This window comes from Drosophila serrata, unplaced genomic scaffold, assembly GCF_035046125.1.
Source record: "Drosophila serrata isolate PLE 108 unplaced genomic scaffold, ASM3504612v1 contig_382, whole genome shotgun sequence".
In the NCBI taxonomy this organism is placed as follows: domain Eukaryota; kingdom Metazoa; phylum Arthropoda; class Insecta; order Diptera; family Drosophilidae; genus Drosophila; species Drosophila serrata.
In genome coordinates this window covers 5,360,573-5,382,448 of record NW_028257280.1, presented here as the reverse complement: position 1 = coordinate 5,382,448, position 21,876 = coordinate 5,360,573, and the positions used below count along the sequence as shown (strand labels likewise).

General features: G+C 38.8%; 2 protein-coding genes and 1 pseudogene across 3 annotated transcripts; 2 read left to right on the top strand and 1 right to left on the bottom strand.

Annotated features, from left to right (window-relative positions):
- The first annotated feature begins 100 nt into the window (after nt 1–100).
- Nucleotides 101–2,897, top strand: LOC110186626 (prolyl 4-hydroxylase subunit alpha-2-like). The gene is made up of 7 exons (XM_020955877.2): nt 101–279; nt 348–499; nt 561–711; nt 770–960; nt 1,019–1,638; nt 2,538–2,706; nt 2,764–2,897. Exons 1-7 carry the CDS (start codon nt 101–103, stop codon nt 2,850–2,852), a joined length of 1,551 nt encoding a protein of 516 aa, XP_020811536.2. The 3' UTR covers nt 2,853–2,897.
- A 10,105-nt stretch (nt 2,898–13,002) lies between these two features.
- Nucleotides 13,003–13,754, top strand: LOC110186631 (nuclear envelope phosphatase-regulatory subunit 1 homolog pseudogene; annotated as a pseudogene). The gene is made up of 2 exons (XR_015273234.1): nt 13,003–13,542; nt 13,597–13,754. The product of XR_015273234.1 is annotated as a nuclear envelope phosphatase-regulatory subunit 1 homolog pseudogene (transcript).
- Nucleotides 13,755–19,514: 5,760 nt separating this feature from the next.
- On the bottom strand, nt 19,515–20,201 carry LOC110186285 (uncharacterized). The gene is given in 4 exon segments (XM_020955398.2): nt 19,515–19,534; nt 19,922–20,007; nt 20,046–20,140; nt 20,142–20,201. Coding segments are annotated over 4 exon segments (261 nt in total).
- Between the last annotated feature and the right edge of the window lie 1,675 nt (nt 20,202–21,876).

Below are 21,876 nucleotides of genomic sequence, written 5' to 3'. Positions count from 1 at the left end.
AATAATTTTTCTCTGGAACAAATTGAATTCGTTTTCTTAATTAAATCTAGTTAAGTAAGCTTCTTAACAGCATTTAAAGTATGATTTTCTCAGTCTCAAAATGTTCTTACTCACAAAAATACACTTTCTTTTGCTGTTATTTTGGTTTGTTGAAGCTCAAAAGGAGTTTCTAATTTCGGAAGATGCCAAAATGGATGCCATGAAATTGGACAAAGATCTGATAGACAATCTTAAGGAATATTTACACAAGCTGGAAGAGAAAATCAATAAACTTCGCAGGTATTTATTAAACTTAAACTACTCTAAAATTGAAGAGACTTTAATTAAGCTATTTCTTTATATTCAAGAATTGCGGAGGAGCTGCGACAGCCTCTGAAGGCAGCTGAGGGAGTGGAAGAGGACTATTTGTCCAATCCTTTGCATAGCTTTCCTCTCATACGACACATGTATCAGGATTGGAAAAACCTGGAGGAGTTTATGCAGAGGCCAGTGGGAGAAGGTGAGCAACTGGGAAATAAAATAATATAAAATATTTATAATTCATGCATAACACATTGCAGAACAAATCAATTTCCTCCAAGAGAAATTACCAGAATTACCTCTAAAGTCAGACCGCGATGAAGCCACTGAGGCCATGTATCGGATGGCCAGGACCTACAATGCCACACCTTTGGAAATGACTCATGGTCTCATTGATGGCATACAGTACAGGTAATAGTCTTACAAGTTCTTCCCTCTATATGATATTATCAGTATAATTATTTTATAGAAACACTCTAACAGCTTTGGATTGCTTTGAGTTGGGAAAACTTTACTTTAAATGGGACTTTCCTGAAGAAGCTACTCAATGGTTTAATATTACTTTGAACTTTGATTTGGAAGCCAGGAAGGATGTTGAGGTAATGGGCTTGCATCAAAAGGACTTGGTTTTGCTACTGGCTCGTAGTCTTACAGAGATGGGTATGATTTATTATCGTATATTTATTATAAACTCTTCTCAAGAAAATTTTAATTACAGGTGAGGATGATAAAGCTCTCAATGTCCTAGAAAAACAGCCAGATCTAGCCGAGAACCATACTTCATTGCTGAACTTTTATAAAGCCAATTTGAATGATCCCACAGATGACTTACCCTATCTTTCGGTATCCTACTCAAAGTTGTGCCAATCTTCGCAAGTTCCAAGTCCTTCGAGACTCCATTGTCGCTACAATAGCACCACTTCACCCTTTCTGATTCTGGCTCCTCTGAAAATGGAGGAAATCTCGCTTGATCCTTATATTGTGGTTTACCACGACATCTTGTCAGTAAAACAAAATGAAAAGATAATACGCTTTGGAGAGCCAAAAATGGAGCCAACATACATTTTCACACCCAAGTTAGGTGCAATTAAGCATAAAGGACGAACCGCTGTGGGATCCTGGGTTTATTCCGAAGATTTCGACTTACCAGATTCACCTTTCCATAATTTATTTGATGTAATTCGGGATATCACTGGATTAAATATCGATGACAGCATTGAGATTCAGCTTCTTAAGTACGGATTCGGGGCTCATTACGGTCCACATCCTGACTTCTTCAATGGATCTGCTCCAGATATCAGCAGTGAGGGGGATCGCATTGCCACTGTCCTTTTTTATGTGAGTTTTTTATACCCTTGCAGGGTATTATAATTTCAGTCAGAAGTTTGCAACGCAGTGAAGGAGGCACCTCCGACCATATATAAGTATATATGATCAGGATCAACAGCCGAGTCGATCTAGCCATGTCCGTCTGTCCGTCTGTCCGTCTGTCCGTCTGTCCATCTGTCCTTCTGTCCGTCTGTCCGTCTGTCCGTTTCTACGCAAACTAGTCTCTCAGTTATGAAGCTATCTGAATGAAACTTTGCAGTTAACCTTCTATATACTCTCACTCGTATATATGTCGGAACGGGCCGGATCGGACGACTATATCATATAGCTGCCATAGGAATGATCGGATAATTTAAAAAAAAAAAATTATAACAACTTCAGTTTTCAACAGAATTTGATCAAATTTAAGATATAGCCATTTTACTATACTCTACAATTTTGTATAAAATTTAATGAAAATCGGACAACTATATCATATAGCTCCCATAGGAACAATCGAGAAATTAAGACAATTAAAAATTATAACATTTTCAGTTTTCAACAGATTTTCATCAAATTTGAAGTATAACCATTTTATATCAATCTTAAATTTTGTGTAAAATTTTATGAAAATCGGACTACTATATTATATAGGTGCCATACAAACGATCGTTAGATGTGGAGAAAAATGCACATCTGTGACTGTAAAACTGCAAATATAATATGTAAAGGTGAATGAAATGAAAGCAGGTATTACTTCATTGTTTTTTAACACAAATAAATATAATTTATATTGTTGGGATTCCAAGTCATAGAAGTTCTATCTGCAAGGGTATATAAACTTCGGCGTGCCGAAGTTAGCTTCCTTTCTTGTTAAGATATATTTCTGATATTTTTTTTAATATTTTTCTTTTTTTTTAAATCCTTAGCTTAATGATGCACCCCATGGTGGGGCCACTGCCTTTACGGACATAAATATAAAAGTTCCGGCTGAGCGGGGAAAGGTTTTGTTTTGGCATAATCTAAAGGGTGAAACTTATGATCTTGATTTACACACCATTCATTCTGCATGTCCTGTATATCAGGGTTTCAAATTTGGTGAGTAAATTAAAGATTTCATTAATTTTTTTAATTATTTTTATCTTGATTTTGCAGTCATGACTGTTTGGATACGCGAGTTTAATCAGATGTTTATCAAACCAACTTACCGCAAGGGAAATCGTAAATTTTTCTTTGATGTTTAAAAATAAAACTTTTTTGAATATACAATTTTTATGTTTTATAAAGTATTTTTTATATGTTTTTGTATTTTTGTGTACCCTAATTTTAGTCAGAGCTTTAAAACAAAGTGAAGGAGTCATTTCCGACCCCATAAATCATATACAGTCGAGTCCCGATAATTCGAAATGGCAAGGGGATCACTTTTTTTACGAATTAGACGGGAATTCGATTTATCGAGATTTCTATTTAAAGGGGCTCAAAAATGAAAGAGTCGAATAAACGGGGTCTTTACATTTCACATCATGTTTACATATGTATTTAGCTTTATTAAAATTAAACAAACATAACAAATATGTACATTCATTTGTACGTTTTTCAAATTAAAGGAAAATTAAACAAAAAATTAACAAACAAAATTAAGCAGAAACATTAAATTATTAAAAACGAAAATTTATGCTTTAAAATAATTGGTAATTTTTGATTGCTTCGTGTTTTTTTTCTTTTATTTTTTCCATCGCGTTTTCTAAACCTATTAGGTTGTCAAACACACTATTTGGCACATCATGAGTCGAAAAATAATGTTTAAGTTGAGGAATTAATGCTCTGGTTTGTAAATTCTATAAAATTTCTTCTCCGTTCTGATGTCTGCAAAATCTAACGTCGCTTTAACTACAAAATATTTCGCATCGCATTACGATTTATAAGAGGTTTCGAAACAAAATTACGATTTATAAGACGTTCAATATTCTTTTGCGTTGCGCCAAATACTACGAAATAACGAGTTTTTTTTCAAGGGGACAGAATTTTTTACGAATTATCGCGATTTTCGATTTAGCGGGGTACGAATTATCGGGATTCGACTGTATATAGTCCACCGATACGTCATGCTCCGACTTATATACCAGTAAAATTATATACAAGAATAACTCCATAGATCATTGAAATAGATTAAATTTGTTCTAAAACAAATCTCGCACAACTGTGCATATGATTCCCAACAAGTTCTAACATCCCCGGAACTAAGTGAGTGCTGCCGGCCAAGTTTCAGAAATGTGTTGTGTTACAAAAGTTGCAAGTCATTGTTTATTAGTGTTCAAAGTTAGTAAGTGAACATACATACTTACTGATCAGAGTTACTTACTGGTCATAGATACTTACTGTTTAGAGTTACTTACTGCTCAGAGTTACTTAGTGTTCATTGATACTTACTGATCAGAGTTACTTACTGCTTAAAGTTACTTGCTGATTAAAGTTAAATTAAATATCAGCTCGCTGCTGCTCTCTGCCTCTCCCCCACTCTCGCTATGTTAATCGCTCTATGTTAATCTCTAAAGGCAACAGCTTCTCTCCCACGCACTCACATTCTCTTCTCTGCTATTCTCTGCTCTGCTCTGCTCTGCTCTGCTCTGCTCTGCTCTGCTCTGCTCTGCTCTTCTCTTCTCTGCTCTGCTCTGCTCTGCTCTGCTCTGCTCTGCTCTGCTCTGCTCTGCTCTGCTCTGCTCGCGGACTATAAATAGAGGCGCTGAGGGCCCGCGCGCCTCAGTCTGTCCTAGGGGTACCTAGTGTTAACATCTCAAGTGATAGTGCAAGTGATCAGCCTTCGGCCTAAAAATATGACGTGGCCAATGCAATACATCTGGATGACTAGGAAGAAGCTCCCTTTGGATGGAATCAGCATTTTTGGTCACAACACTGGAAGGAAGTAAACAATGACGTGTCCTCTACTGCGGTAAGTCTTAACCATGACATTTATATTACATATAAATAAGATATTGGTGCGATCAATTCCAACTTCCCAATTTTATTCCTTATTGCCATGTTCCTCTTTACATTCTTACTGGTCATAGCTACTTACTGTTGAGAGTTACTTAATGGTCATAGATACTTACTGTTCAGAGTTACTTACTGCTCATAGTTACTTAATGATCATTGTTAATTACTGATCATAGTTCTACAAATCGTCCGATAGCTCCTATGTCAGCTATATACAGTCGAGTCCCGATAATTCGAAATGGCAAGGGGATCACATTTTTTACGAATTAGACGGGAATTCGATTTATCGAGATTTCTATTTAAAGGGGCTCAAAAATGAAAGAGTCGAATAAAGGGGGTTTTTACATTTCACATCATGTTTACATATGTATGTATTTAGCTTTATCTTTTCTGCAAAATCTAACGTCGCTTTAACTACAAAATATTTCGCATCGCATTACGATTTATAAGAGGTTTCGAAACAAAATTACGATTTTTAAGAGGTTCAATATTCTTTGCGTTGCGCCAAATACTACGAATTAACGAGGGGACCAAAATGTATGGAATTTTTACGAATTAACGAGTTTTTTTCAAGGGGACAGAATTTTTTACGAATTATCGCGATTTTCGATTTAGCGGGGTACGAATTATCGGGATTCGACTGTATATTCTTGATCAGAATCAACAGGGGAAAAGATCTAACTATGTCAAGACAAAATTTAATTTTATTTAAATTTTGAAATTTTTATAAAAATTGCCAAAAATTTTCAAAAATTTCAATTTTCTTAAATTTTAAATTGATTATGCAGATTTATTAACCTAATGAAAACTAACATAGGAATGATTTCCGAAATAAAATTAATTAAGTTTTTTCTGAGCTATGAGTTTTTTAAAACTTGATTTATCAAAAAAATTGTCATATAAAAATTTAAAATAATATCGATTTCAAGAATGCGAATATTTAAGCTTTAACTTTTCTGTCGTACTAATTAACTTCTTTATTATTGCTGCAGCTTACTCATCTTTATTTATTGAATTTTCCCCCATCTTTTGATAGTTTTTGCCTGGCTTTCCATACCTTGAACTTCGATTCGCAATGCGATTCCTGTTTCTCTGCCTGGCAGTGGTCCGCAGCTCATTGCACCATTAATTGAGCAATTAAATTCAATTAGCCGCAGTGCTCCCACCTCGCAGCTTTCCCATTTATCACGCCTGGCTGGAGACCTCTCAGCCTCTCATCCTCTCATCCCGAAGAGACTTCTCCGGAAGTTTTGCACTTCGATTTCGATTGGCGCTGCTAATAATTTGCCAGATTTATTGTTTGTTCGCGTTTCCTGTTTGTGTTCGTTCTCCTTTTGCCAGGAAACTTTTCCAATTCCAGTGCGACTTTTCCGACTTGGCTTTCAATTAAGATTGATGGCGGCATGCATTCTCACAGCTCTTGAAGCAGGAAAAGTCTTGGTTTTGTGGCGGAGCAAATGCATTTGTCTTGATTTCCACCTTCCCGGATTGAGTTCTTTCATCTGCCAGACAACATATGTACCAGGCACCACGTAAGCTTTTCCTACTTGGTTGGTGTCCTATTGTGGGCCAAAAGGTAGTGGCGGCAATTTATCAAAATTTCCACACACACACACAGAGACTCGTCCCACACTGCGGATGAGTGATGGCAAGGAGGGGTGGCAGCAGGAAGATGGCAACAATTGGCATGCGTTTGCTCCTCAGCCTGATTGCATTTATCTGTGTGCGTGTTGTGCGATGGTACTTTGTTAACATACACTGGGGGAAATTATGTATTTATTTTGGGTTATAAAATATTACAAAAATCTAAAGGTAAAAAATAGAAAAGGAACCTTTAATTCCTTACCAAACTTCTGCTTTAATTTATTTCATTTGAAAACTCCTTGGCTTGGCTCTTTATAATTATTTCTTCTTTCTCAATTTTAACATTGATTTTTTTTCTCTAATTTAAATAGCTAAATAACACTTTAAACTTAGCATTTTTATCCATATTTTTAATAGGGAAATACCTCTTAAAAATTACATCTTAGCTCTGCTTTTCTTCACTAATTTCTAGGCTGTGTTTCCCATCTTTCCTTTGCTCTGTGCTTGACTTAAATTGCTTTTTTCAATGCCAACGGCTGCCTGTGGTACTTGTAGTATCTCCTGCTCGTCCAGGTCCTGCTCCTGCTCCTGATCCTTCAACCTCCTCCTGCACAAGCTGTCACATGCGGAGCCAAATGTCATTTCAGTAAAATCCCTCAAGTCGTTCGTCTGGCCTTGTCTGCTCACCAGAGTATCTATATACGTTCGCATCTGTATCTATATCTTTCGTGTGTGTTTCTGCCTAGAGAAAAACATTGTGCAAAATATGTTGGCAACATTTTTCTGCGGCTGCTTAAATTGCATTGGGAAATCGTTTGGGGATGCGCTGAATAAAAAGACAATGAGACAATGTGTGCTTTGCGGTGGTGAAAGGTGCATTTCTTACATACCAGGAAGTTTCTGCATATGATTTTGGTTCATTTTGAAGTTGAAGTTTTAAGGTTAAAGGGGTTTGAATGGGGTTTAGTCAATTCAAGGGGGTTTCTTAATTTAAATAGAGGTTTTTGTTATATTTAAAATGTATTATTTTGATATTTCCTATTGTAAGAATTGATGTATTTCATTTAATTAAAATCTTAAGTCTTCTAAATGTCTACAGAAGTCTTTAAAGTCCTTGCTTATTCAATCTCTTTAATATCGTTGATTAATTTATCGAACCTTTACTTTAGAAGGAATCCAAATTTTCTTACTAAATGGTTTATTTACTAATTGATTATATATCAAATATTAATTACTCCTACAGAAATTGTTCCTTAAATGAACCAAAAGTCTAGCCATCTTAAAAGATTTCTCCAAACGATATTTAAATATTTTCTAAAAATACTAATTGATTAATAGCTTTCTTTTAGCAAATTTTTCCACCTCAAAATAACTTTTTAACAACTTTGATTTGTTAAAATCTTTTTTCTGTCAACATTTTGCTCATGAATATGCATTAATTTAATGCATAAACTCTTTTCTACATACCTTTTGAAGAGTTAAAGAATTATGCTATACATATATGCTTACTTTGCAATTAATTTTTGATTGTGTAAAGTCAATAAAACCTTTTCAGTCAAAGCTTTCGCTATCTGTGGGATAGATCTACATCCCATAATCTCTGGCAGCAATCGCTTTAAAGGACCTTTCCTTTCCTTTCATCCGCCTTCCGCTTGTTGCTCCTGTTCTAATAAAATTAAAATGCCAAACCATTTGCACTCCGTCGTCGTCTTCTCCAGTGAAATGCGATATGCCCGGCTCCAATCTCTTTGCCGGAACTCCAAAACTCCGGAACTCTGTCTCCGTTGACTGTTAAAAAATTAGCAACAATTTTTCAGCATAGCATCAAAATGCTACGCGACTGTCAACCGCATCCAGGGGATAAATCCACCCCCAGCACTTGGCAGGCACTTATCAAGGAGCTGACTTACTTTGGGCTACACCTTGTTACACTCTCCCCCTGCCCTCACTCTGCGGAAGCCAGGACGCACTTTGTCATCTGGTTTCATCTCTCCTTCTCGGGGGGTAATTTGATATGCTGTGGCTTACATTTTTTATCCGCCATTACCACAAAACGATTTACTTCCGCGTAGCAATTTGCTTTAAATTTTTATTTAAACAACAATTTGCTCGAGCGCAGATTGAGATTTCCGCGAAAAGATTTACAGAGGAGGGAGAGGGAGAAAAAAGGGGGTGAAATGGTGTAGGAAAATACGGAGAAAAACACTTTCCTATCGAGCCAAGGCATTGATGCACCTTCTTTGGAGTGGCCTTCGTTTCAAGGATACTTGGACTGCAGTCGACACTCGGCAAATTAATTTGCTCGAGACTGTGGGCGTGGTTATGTCCTTGCTCCTTGATGAGTGTCCTTCGTTGTGGCTAAGATTTTCCAGTTCTTTATTTAGTCATATTCTTTTTCAGAAGGAACTTAAAATAAATATATATAAAGACTTTTGCTATTTCAAATAATTATTACTAAAGACTTTTAAGACTTAAATTAAATTAATTTTAAACTGTTCGACAAATGGGAATAATTTAACTTAAAATTATTTATAATTCTAATTAATTGAGTTTAATTTTTGCAGAGTATTTAATTCTGTAATACTTAAACCTAGACTTCCTTTATTAATTCCCTTTTTTTGTGTTCTCAAGATTTCAAATTGGTTTCGTGTTCGCCTGTGGTTTTTGTTGCTCCTTCGCATTTTTTTCCTTCCAAAGTTCTGTTCAAAAAAATATATGTCACTCACAAGGTAAAAGGACACCCATTTAAGTAAAAAAAGAACAATACCCTCCTTCAATTCTTATGGTTTCCCCTTAGTTTTCTTCAGTTTTTAATTTAATTTCTTGCACCTTGGCTAATTGGCAATTGGATGCCTTGCTGATGTGTCTGACAGTTTCCACTCGAGCATTTTTGCTACGCCCCGAATTAAAGCGCTTTAAATTATATCCATCAGGATATGGAGGATGCAGGCAGGGTGGAGGGGAGAGAGGGAGGCAGGTCCTGGCTCCTGGCGTTAATGGCTCTTTTATGGCCGCCACTGTGCGGTCCCCATTGCTGCGGCAGCTGCAAATATTCCGCATCCTGGCAAAGAGAAGGCGTGGCCGGGTGGAAATCTAATCTATGCAAGCTCTGCATACTATATATATCCCACCGATATCGTACTCCTCCCTCCTCTGGCCATCAGATGAGACAACTATTTTTTTTCGAGGCTGATTTTCCACTTTTTTTGCTGCCCGTTGTGTTGGGAAGCTTAACAGTTAATTGCCCCTTGAAGAATACCGCCACGGAGTTTCAGGGCTCTAAACTGGTCCAGGACTACACAGTGGCTACCTAGGTGGACACACACAAAGCCATGGCAGGACAATGAAGCTGTGGTCCCAGCCAGGTCCTTGTTGTGTCCTGTTAGTCATTTTGAAAGGAAATCAAGGGTATGATGGTTAGGTTATCAACTTATAGGTTGTTTTATATATAAATAATTAATTTCCTAGGCTGAAATTAAGTTAAATATCCTCTTTATTTAGCATATTTTAGTTTATTAACTTATTAAAATTTTAATATATTTTAATGGTCATCTTCTAGTCTTTATTTCAGTTAAATAACATCCTAACTCTGCTGTCTGTCTCGGTCCCTGTGCGTGTGTTTTAATCGGTTTGACTTTGCCTGACCTGCGTGGGGGTTAAATGAAGTGGGTTTTGGTGGTGGGGTTAGAATGCATGGAACAGGATCTGGTGGCTCAGGGGCAGGGACAACAAGGACAAACAACATTGCCAGTGTTGCTGGCCCCCACACAGCAGCAGATTGAATCCTAATCGAGGTTTTGACTTTGGTTACGTTGCGTAAACACGCAACAACCGGCGGACGGAACTCACCCCCAGAAGCATCCTCCTCCTTTCCTTCAAACAGTGCATCCTGGTTAGTAGGTCCTTTTTCAGGGATGTGCTTTCATAGCAGCTCTTTTTAGTAGGCTTTACTGTACTCGAATTGCAGTGCAGTTTATTGTAGCACACTTGCAGGCAGCTGTTGTTTGCTTGTCCTTGGGGGCAATCCTGCGAAAGGATGTGGGGCAGGTGAAGGTGATTAGGGGTGATTTAAGGGGAAAGGGGATGCTACCTTAACCCTTTTGGTTTAAGGTTGAAATGTAATATGATATGGGAATACGGGAAAGGATAAATATGAATTAGTGTAAGGAAGATATATACAAGTTCCTAATAAAATCGGTCGAGTATATGTCTTAGAGACATTTATTTTCGAAGGAATTTTGTGAAAGTTACCTACAAATTATTATTATTTTACATCTTTCTATTTATTTATAAATTATTTAAATCAATCAATGAAACACAAAAAATATATGCAATTTTAAAAGCTTTAAAATAAATATTTTGAATAAAATAACGCCAGGTCCTTTAGGGTTAATCCCTTTAGGTGGGCTTCCCCCTGAGGCAACAGTGTGGTTTAACCACTTGATGATGGTGCAGCATTGGCGCTTCTTTTGCTGGAAGTTATGGGGAATCCCCTGCCTTAACTCCCTTCTCTTTAACCCCCTGAAAAACCATCAGCTTTTTCGCCTTTAAATGCACTTTTAATCGCTGTAGTCGCTGGCCAGAAAAGTTGAATCAATATTGAACAACGGCCTGCGTGCCGAGGAGCAGCTGTTGACAGCCAGCCAAAATGTGGAAGACTCACGTAGAGACAGAGATGGGTAGAGTGGCCAAGAGAGAGATGGGTAGAGTGGCCAAAAAAGAGAGAGATTGCGAGTTAAAATACATAAGAGGGATGGATGGAAGCAACTTTTTGACAGTTTTAAGTTTGACGGCAAACTCTTCCCCGAAGTCTGAGTGTGTGTGTGAAGGCGCCGTCTTCAAGACCCCTTTTCCTTTGGCTCGATTTTCCACAGTCGCTTTTCCCGCAGCATAAGATGCAACAATGCGTTCTCTGACTTTTCCTATCCAACTCCTTTTTCTCTAACCTACCAGCGACCTTCACACAAAACTTAAACATCACGTAAGCATTTTTCATGGCATCCCTTCTTTCTCTCTTACATAAATACATACATATGTACATCAGAAAAAATCTTGTTATGTCTTTGTATGATTTTTGCTTAAATTCAGCTTTTACTTTTCGTCGAAAAGGTCAGACATTGTCAGTTAAGTGTCCATGTCCAAGTCGGAAAAGTCTTGTTCAAGATTTCGAGTGCTTTTCACAATTTTTTAGTGCCCAACCCTCTCGGCTCCTGCTTTGGCTTCCTGTCTCTTGGCTCTTATTGAACGCCTTTCGGTTAGGTGTCAATGTGCAAAGCAGAATTATGGCAAATGGTATTGGAAAACTTTGCCAGCTTTTCGCAGTAAATGGATATTACAATTCAGCTCAACTAAGGAAGGGAGAGGGAGGGAACTGCCAGGGAAATTCTAGGAAAATGCCAGGGAAAATGGTCAAAGAGTAGCTGGAAAATTGCGGAAGTTGTGTGGAGGATTTTGGGTGTTGAATATGTATGGGAAAATTGGATTAAAGACCTTTTTAAAACGGACTTGAAACAAGTAAATCTTAAGTTCGGTAAAGCGAGATTTAGAATTACAATATTAATAATATTTTTGAATTCTAAACGCCTAAGTCATTGAGGAAAACGTTATAGATTCTATCCTTTCATTCAAAGTTCAAGTATCTAAAGAATTAACTTGTAATTTTAAGTACATCCTTTTAAGGCGACTTTCCCCCTCTATTAACTTTCTCTATGGACTACATACATACTAAATACATATCTCCATTGATAATCGGAAAAAATCCTGCTAGCACCGTGACATAAATCACAAAATCAACAACTAAAGCCAAGCGATATAAAAATCGAGTTATGGGTGGGTTTCCCTGGCAATACAGATTTTGATTTATTGGCTGCTGGCGTGACTTTCTCCCTCCCCTCGCACTTTCTCTGTCCCCTAATAGAAGGTATAACCTCTCCCTATCATAAACTCACACCCAGCTAAGTAGACAGCTCAAAGGCCTAAACGGAGGGAAACATGCGAAAACAAAAACAAGGCAAGGGTGGAGCCAGAAACACACACAATGCCGAGCATTTTGATTTGTGACTTGCGACTTTTCACGTAGCATACTCGCTTTTTCCCAGCCTCCGGAAAATACACACACACGCATCGGGGTGAAAATCTCCATATACGAAAAAAAGCAAAATATGATGAAAATAAAAATCACGCAACAGGATATTGAAACGTCACACATATGCCACAAGTGCGAGAGGTGGATGGGGTGGGGACGCAGCAGCCAGGACTTCATTCGGCATTAAAACTGTCAGTGGCGCAGATTGCCTGCGGTGGCTAAGGACACCTTCACACATGATTTATTCCCTGGCTGCATTTATTTGCTCCATTCGAACGTTTTGGTCGAGGGGGCGGAAAGTGAAATTGGCGCAAAAGAAAAAAAGAACTGCGGAAAATTCATCGTAAACAGTTGCAGTTTTTGTTGCGTCTTATTTCAAAAACCCCTCGGCGAGCACGTGCCAAATGGGGGGGAGGGGAGTGAGCTTGGAGCAAGAGGTCCTTGCGGTGGATCCTGGCCAATTGTCAGCCAGACAGCGGCCGACTGATTGGAACTTTGAGCCTGCAGCTTCTGGCTGAGCGGACGTGCAGCGAAAGTTTAAATAAACACGACCTGCAATGGGAATCGGAATAGGGCGGCGAAAATACAAAATTTAAGTTGCTTAAAAGAGTCAAGTAAGCTTAAGTTTAAGAAGAGCTATCAGAAGAAGTAAAAAAGATTAAATATGCCTCATTATATACATGTTAAATTTAAAATATAGCATTAGATTTTACTTAAAAGAACAAATTTTGTAAAAGTATTCCCTTGAGAAGGCCTTGAGAGTTACTCCATTTCAGATCTAGGAAATTTCACATAAGATCTATACATTTTCTTCTAGCATTTGTAAAAATCTAGGAAAATTTTCTACAATGGAATCTCTGCCTTATGACGATCTGAAGGCCTTTGAGCAACGCCTTCAAGAGGTGGTGGCAGGGCGTCGCCCATCAAGGTTCAGCCATCACAAGCTCATAGCCATCGTGGTCTTTGCCATATCCTTGGTCTTGTATTTGGTTCCGATGGCACTCTGGAAGCAAACTGCCATATCTATGGCCACCATAATCCTTATATTACCCTTTGGATTGGACTATTGGAAGCCGGAGTTGAGCCAGGAGGAGATTACTAAGCAAACACGATCGGTGCTAGAAGCCTTTGATATGAGTTGTGATGACACCGGAAAACTGATACTGAAAGCACCACGTAGCAGGACCCCAAGCACGCCAGGGGAAAGTCCTTAATTTAAGCATCTAAGCTTATAAAATTTGTACACTTTTAAAATTATACAAGACAAAGAGGTGAGTTTGTATATACTTAGAAGAATTTAAATTTTAAATTTAAAACTTATCAAGGTTTATGGAGTATAGAAGCTGCTCTCCTTAAGGATGTCGCTTTAATTTAAATTTGTATTTCTCTCAAGTAACCTAAAATGCAGCCGAAGAATAGAAGCGGACAAATATAAGCTACAATTTAATAGAAAATAAATATACCTAAGCATATCCAGAATAAATGCCTTGCTTTGCATTTAAATCTTATATAAACTTTATGACTTAAAGCCAAGACTGTGGAAATTGTTATGGATTTTTACGTGCACAGTTCACTTGTGCTGGGAATAAACAAAACAATGTCTTCCAACCAATTTCATGGCACTCGCCCCCTCATGTTCTCGTCCTTGTGTGTGTATGTGTGTGTGTGTGTTTTTGTGCGTTGCCTGAAAGCATATCCATTTCACGCCCAAGTGCCGTGGCTTCCTTGGTACCGTGTGTCAAATCCATTAACCTTCTGTTTACTTTTCTACGTCCAGCAGCCGCAGCAGGGAAAAAATCAAAAAGGACTGCACACACATGTGGTGAAAGTGTTTTGCGGGCGAAACTCGATACTTTCACCAAATTGCGTTGCTCACTTGAGGTCCTGCGAGTCGAGTCCTGTTCTGACCCACTCCCCCAATAAATCTTACCTAGGCGTGGGCGAGTGGTGCGAGAAATGGAGCAGCAAATCAACCTCCTTGGACCACCCATTCTCAGACACATATCCTTTGGAGAAGCATCCTTGGAGCAGGCAACAAACTCCTGCTCAGAAATGAGTATTAAGTTGACGTAAATTGCGGTCCATTACATTAACCAGGAGAAAAAGGAGCTCTGAAATAGGGGGAAAGCATTTTTTCGAGGGGTTTACCAATTAACCTCGTGTCTCTGCTAATTGCTTTTGTTGTTCAGTTCTGAATTGAACAAACAATTGAAGGATAATTTATATGGGAGAAAATAAAAGGGAAATTGGTTAAAAAATAAATATATAGGGAATGTTTAACCAAGAAATTCTTATACTCTTTTTGTAAATACCTTTTTTGATATTCCTTCCACATCTTTATTTAAACCTTTTACATCTCGTTAAGCTTTCCAACTTGGCTTGAATATCTTAGAATCTTCTTAATGAAATTAAAAAACATAAATCCAAATCTAAATCTCATGATAATATAAAAACTCTTCGCAAACATTAAGCAAATGAAAACCACATCGAGGGAAAAACAAAAGGAAAAGGCAAGGAAAACGTAAATGATTTAAGAACTTTATCGGACATCAGCGACCAGAACAAAAAAATAAAATAATAAAAACTGGTCAGAAAACACAGAACAGAGAGGATGAAGGCCAAAGGACACTTGCCAGGAGCTTAAAATGAACGCTTGTAGGTGATTATACAGCACATAATTTATGCAGGCAGCCAGGACTCAGGACAACAGAACAATGACCAACTCTGAGGAAGGGAGAGAAGAGGAACTGGAGTTGGCAACCTGCGCCGGGACGAAACTGATTTAATTAAGCAGGTGATTAAAGTTGATGCCGGTTATTTGTAGCAGCCAAAAGAGCAACAAGGAAAGTCCTTGCTATCCTGTCCTGTTGCTGGCTCCCAAAGAAGTGTGAAAAGTGCAAGGAAAGTTTCCCGACAGCGGGAAACTGTTCATTTGGTTTCTCCACCTCCAAAAAGAAAAGGGAAAACAATGCAAATTTTGTTGGCTTGTTTTCTGGGGCCAACATGGCGTATGCGCAACTTTTTTTGTTTACACAGCAAAAGGTCGAAAAGTGCAATCAATGGAAATTAAAATTCAATTAAGGTGAACCCTGAAGATGCTAGATATATATAATATTAGAATTTTATTTCAATAAGTTTTTAAATAATTTAAAACCCGAAAAGCCAATGTTTGTAAACCCTTGAAGTAGTATTATGACGGTTTTTTTTTAGCTCATAACTAAGCCAAAAATTCATTAATTCCAATCCGGAAAGATGTTTTGTGTTAGTTTTTATTAGACTAATAAATCTGCATACTCAGTTTAAAATTTAAATTAAATTAAAATTTTAATCAATTTTTTAACAATTCTAACTATGTAAACCCTTAAAAAATTTTTAAAAACTTTGAAAAAATTAAATTTTACCCGGACATAGCTAAATCGATTCGGCTGTTGATGCTGATCAAGAATATATATGGTTTATACAATCGGAAATGATTATTTCACTGAGTTTTAAGCTTATAACTAAAATTAGAACGCCCTAAAAGGGAATAAATATGGTTATTGAACGTACAGGAATATACTAAAATTTATTAAGTTTAAGTAAAGAAAAATATAGTTTTTATTATAGGATAAGTTATTTAAAATATTTAGACAAGACAAGACAAGTGAACAGTCACCGGGCCTTCTTAAAGTAAGTTCTCCTAGCTTAATTTTGTATATTGCCTACTTTTCAGGGCTCCAGATGACCCTTTGAGTTTTCCCCGATCCCGGCTCTTTCCCTGCATCATCAGTTTCAGATTTTCAGTCCTTTGTATAATTTCCACAATATCGATTCAGTCCGAGGACAAGGCCAGAGAACGCACTCGACAATAAAACGCAAGAATCAACAATTATGTTAATTTCCTTTGTGGGTCAATGTCTCTCCACAACACACCCACACACACACACTCGCATAGAGAACCCTTAACTGTGTGTGCCTGTGAGTTGTATTTTATGGCTATATCTTGGGAAAACTGTCAGCACTCTTTGCTAGGCGAAGACAGCAGCGGCAGCAGCAGCTGCAATGGCTAAAATAAATTAACATTATTTATGAATTTTCTCGACCATACCAGAGTGCTCTGTTAACTTTTCCCCAGCTGCATTTCCCCTGCTGTTAACCAACAGCTTCGACTTAACAGTAAAAGAACCGTTACTCTCGCGAGAATATAACTGAAATGCGCATGTGCCGCCCCCCCGTAAAACACCTCCTGAGTAAGCAGCAAGGCGGCATTCTCGACACGTGCTTGGAAGCTCCGTTAGTCTGAGTCTGATATATATAATGTACCTTACGCATCCACCAATCTACCTGCGTCAGAGCCCCCCACCCAGTGGGTACATGTTCTATATATATATATATATATATATACATATAAGTCTGTATGTACCTGCTTTAGGTGTTGGCTCATCGTCTTCGTTCTTCGTTCTCCGTCGTCGTCGTCGTGTTTGGGGGAAAGAGAGAGCGGCATGCTGTAGGTGCCAGCTGCGCTGCTACCTCTCTCTCTCTCTTTCACCTGTTCAATGGGGGAGGCACCTACCTCGCTCACTCACCCCCTTTGGCAACCCCACCCCCTGCTCCCCCTAACGGTATCAGCTGCAACCTCAACCGCAAGTAACAGTTGTTATTCGTCGTGCGTTTTTCGTTCGTTTGCTTCGCTCTCACACATACTAAGATACTTCCATACACACACACAATCACAGCCAGGTTGTTGCCTGTCCTGCTGTCTCGCTCGCTCTCACTTTGGCTTATGGTGGAGACCTACCTACGCTTTTTAAGGTGAGCACGAAAATGTTGGCAGCCAACCAAAGCCAAGCACCTTCGAGGGGGTTTTCCACGGGCACATCGAAGGAGGGGTGTCTTTATGGCCAGCTATGGGTTTTCCCGACGGCTAAGGCAGTGATTTTCCTCTCTAAAATGTTGGTTTTCAGTGATTTATTCATTAAAAAAGGCTATAAAACTAAGACAAATCAAGTTGTAGGGAAAGAAATATCATATTAAAGCTGTAAAATTATTTCTTTATAATTTTACAAGCTTGTTATGAAGGTTTTTTTGCTTAAATTTTACATAAATTGGATTTTATGTGTTAGTTGAGATTAAAAATGGTTTAAAAATAAGAAAAGGAAAGTATTTTGGATCATCTTTAAATTAAATACATATAATATTGCTTTAAAATAATAAATTAAATATTTTTTTAGTTTTAGATGGTAGTTTTTAACTGATTCTCTGAAATTTATTCCACAAATCTGGATTCGTTTTTTAAATAGCTAGAAAATTTAAGAAAAGAGAATATCAAGAGGCTTTAAAATAAACCAAAAATTGTGAATACTTTACTTTAATACTGAGCTAATACCAATCAAGATTTTCCCGATATATATTTCCCTAAAACCCTACAAATTTTAAACATAAAACACATGAAGCTAATATTCTTTCCTAAATGTTTAGACAATTATTTAATAGAGATTTTTCCTGCTTTTATAGACCCTTTCTATTGCCATCTTTTATTACCTTATAGCTCCTATTTATTCCCTATTTTCCGCACCCCTTTCTCCTTTGCATTCTCCTCCCACATTTTCCGTTGCCTATTTCATTTTCTTTATTTCCCTCCCATCAACGTCATCGTCATCGTCATTTTCCATAGTCGTCGTGTGCTCGTCAACGTCGTCTCCTCTCATTTCGTCTCGTCTCGTCTCGTGGCTCGGCTTTCACCTTTTCTCCCGCCGCCTTTCCCCCCCACCCCCAGCTGCTTTTCCTCTGCTTTTCCCTGTGTGCGTGAGCATCTCTGTATGTGTGTGTGTGTGTGTGTGTATGAGCTGGTGAGGTGCTCTCAGCTCGTCTGGAGTTTTTGTGTAGCGCAGGTTTTAGGTGCGCAGCTTTTGCTCGTTAGGTACTCGGTTTTTTCCCAGCTTTTCCTTTTTTTTTTACTATATTTCCACTGCTGTCTTAGGTAAATACAAATGAGAAAACAGCTGTAGAGAGAGAGAGAGACACACAGTCGAGAGAGAGCAGGTGCGCTGGGCTAACTAAAAACCCAACCCCAGCACCGTCTCCAGCTCCCGCTCCTGCTCGCTGCTGCTGCTCCTGTCCCAGCTCCAGGTCCTGATGCTCTCCTGAACGGAAGGTGTGTCTCTCCGAGTGCGTTAGGTGCTCTGCCGGTTAGGATGGGAAATCTGAGGGGGGATCTGAGGGGGGGTAACTGTGATTTATGCCAGCCAATGGTCGAGCTCCTGGGCTACGTGTGGTAGGTAAGTAGGTGTGACACCAGCACTCTCCGTCTCCGTCGCTCATACGCCACGTGGGCTAAAAAAATGGCGACTCGGCTACTCGCACCTATGAGCGCTCAGCTCTCGCTCTCAGTTTGGGAAGGGGAAAACTTTTCTAATTAGCCAGTGCGAAAAAGGGAAAACCTGCAAGGAGGAGGAGGAGGAGGAGATAGTGAAATAGTAGGATAGTAGGAGACAAGTATGGCTGGGAGGGAAAAAAAAGAAACTTTTCCTCCCTCTTCAGACGCGCCTCTTTATGGATTTTTCGACTGCCCGCTGCTTTATTTTCCTCTTATTTCTTTTTCTTCTTCGCTTTCCCCCCAACGCGTCTCTCTCCCACTTGGCCTGGCGGTGTCAGTGTCCTCGTTAGGATGCTGGAGCATTTTCTTCTGCGCAGCGATTTTCCTTCGGCTCATTGTTGCAGATAAAATCGATAGCTCTTTATGGCAATTTAATATGACCTTCGTGGCTTACTTATACACATAAATTCTGTACTTTTGCTAGGCTTTTTATGGGTCTTTATATATTTTTTTTTTTTGCCTTTATTTTTGCTTTCTTTCTGTGTTTTTCGTAGGCAGTTTTTGTTTATAATGCTGCGTTTTTATTCTGCTCTCGGGGGTCGGACTTTCGACTGTTTCAACAGGTCGTATGCGCAATCTGTTGCCACCAATTTTTTCTTCTTTATGTCGTCCCCTGGCAGAGGTCAGCGATTTGACATTGAACTCAAAGTTCCAATCGCTATGCCAGCTATTGAACTCTTTCTTTGTGGAATCAAAATCAAAGCGGTCATCATAAACAGATATCTCAAGATGTCATCAATATATGAGAGAGATCTGGTATAAGAGGCGTGGCCTTTTGGTGAGTTTTCTGGAACATTTATTATCATAAACTTGATTTATTTAATATTTAATATTATTGCTAAGAATGAGTTTATTTTCTTTAAAACACATATTTGAATTAACCTTTTCTTAGGGTTCTTTTAATATATCTTAAAGGAGATAAAGTATATTGCATAGAATGCTTGGATATGGGGCTTAAATGATCATGTCCCAATTTCAGAAATTACTGCAAGAGATTCATAATTAATATAACATAATATTTTATTAATATATAATTAATTAAAAGAAATAAATGTTATATATATATAATTAATGTATTTATTTTCATTTGTGATTAGCTGTGTAAGTTTAAACCTATCGCTTTACCAAAAGGATTAAGTAAAGAATAAAACACTTAAATCAATAGGTGAAAAGTGTCCTTTTATAAGCCCATTTTAGGTACACATTTGTATGAGTGTATTTTATTTAGACCTTTATAATTGCCAAGGTACCTTAACATTAAAGAAAAAAGCTTTTACTTGACCCTTTCTCCTTACTTCCTCCCCACTTTTCCCATTCCAAAGTCCACTTTGAGGTTTGTCTGTTGGCACCAGAACATCCCTCACACTCACTCACACCAGGCCTTCCTTTTAAGTTCAACAATAAGTCAGGGCATTAGACGCTTGAGAAATTGTCTGTTTACCTTGTTGGCCAGTTGCCGTTGCCGTTGCCGTTTCCAGCTTGCAGTTTGCCAAAATGGCACTCAAAGCGGTAAAAATATGAAAAATGAGACGCAGGAAGCGAAATTACAAGCCATGGCCAGGAGTATCCTGACATCCTGCCATCCTGCCTGCGATCCTGCAGCACCTTCAGACCCCCTCAGGCAAAGTGGAGAGACCCAAAATGAAAAGTTGAAGTAATAATTGTGCGGCGAAGGCGACGACGACGACGACGACGATGAGGATGCCGCCATGGGGCCAGCCTTACACATTTTCATTTGGTCATGTCCGGTGGTGTCCGACGATGGGTAATGTTTGTCCAGACGACCCCAAGTAGTCCAACACACGTTCCCTCACCCAGTTTCCATTTTTTTTTTCCTACTCTTCGGTTTCCATCTTCCATGTCCCTCCTGCACTCTGTCAACGGCAAATGTTGCCAGGCATTTGCTGACCACGGTCCATGGAGAAAGGAGCAGCTGGGAGTTGGTAGAGAAAATGAGCAGGAAAAGTGGATGGAGGGGAAAATGTGGAGGAACAGGGACACCTCTAAGTGGGCTTCATCAGTTGCGCTCTGCTGGACGCTGCGGCAGCATCATAATCGCTCTGTCCTGCTCATCATTTTCTCGGTGGATTCTTCTTCATCTTTGGCTTGTTTGCTGCCATTTCTTTTATTTTCTTTTTTTTGGGGTCAAAGGTCGGGCAGGGATTTTCCCACATCCTTTTACCGGTTCTGGAAAGTCCTTTATTTATCTTTAAGATTTTCAACTCACTGCACAGCTTTTTTTTGTTGCTCTAGTCCGCTGACTTATAGCCACAACAATGCGTCAGTCTGGCTGCTTGACTGGCCTTAGCTTTACACAAGGAGAAATTAAGGGAGATATATATTATATTCTTAATAAAATAATATAAAAATCCTTAAATATAACCAAAAAATATAGAACAAATCTATAAGATAAGCTCTAAAGGACCCCGAAAATTCTTTCTTTTAGTTTTCCAAGCTATTCCCAGTGTAATATTACTCGAGTTTTTGTCACTGACCACTCGCAGCTGCCATTTGCAGCATGTCCTAGCAGGCATGCGTATGTGTGTGTGGACTAAGTGGAAACTGTAGTTTTTCTTACTTATGTCCTGGCAGGAGAGCGCGACTCATAAAGATTTGTGTCTGCGCTCTAATGTCATAAGTCAAGTGCTACGTCGCAGTTCAAGAACTCACGTGTTCTAAAGGAGTGCAGCCACCTTAAAGGACTCCTTGTTCTTGTTTTCATTCTGTTTTCCCTCTCCTGCAGGAAAACTCTTTCTGCCCCTTAATTGGGAGTGGGCATTAAGCAATTACAGCTACTACCTCGAATGGGGCTTTTTGGCTTTAATTTAATTTGTCACACTTTGCGAGTGCAGACAACTTTACACTCTGGCCACAGCAAAAGTGGAGCAGCTGGCCGAATCCCCTCAGGGGAAATGGTTGGGAAATGGGAACGCTGGGGGGAGGGGGGATTGTGGCCAGCCGAAGCCATTTTCAATTTGACTATGCCGGAAGTTACCTGCTGGCGCCAACATCTTACACACAGGGAAACAGACACATACTGGGTCCGGGCACTGAAGTCATTTCCTGTGCACAAGCTGCTCTGCCATGTCCTTGTCCTCCCTTCTTATAGTCCTGTCCAGTGGTTTTACGAGCAAAGTGTCCCATGTGGCCAGCATGGGAGCTGGGACTAGATTAAATTGGCATCTTTTTGTTGTGAAGTGACTTTGTTCTCGCAAATGAGAATGTGAGCAAATTAAAAGTTGGCCAACTG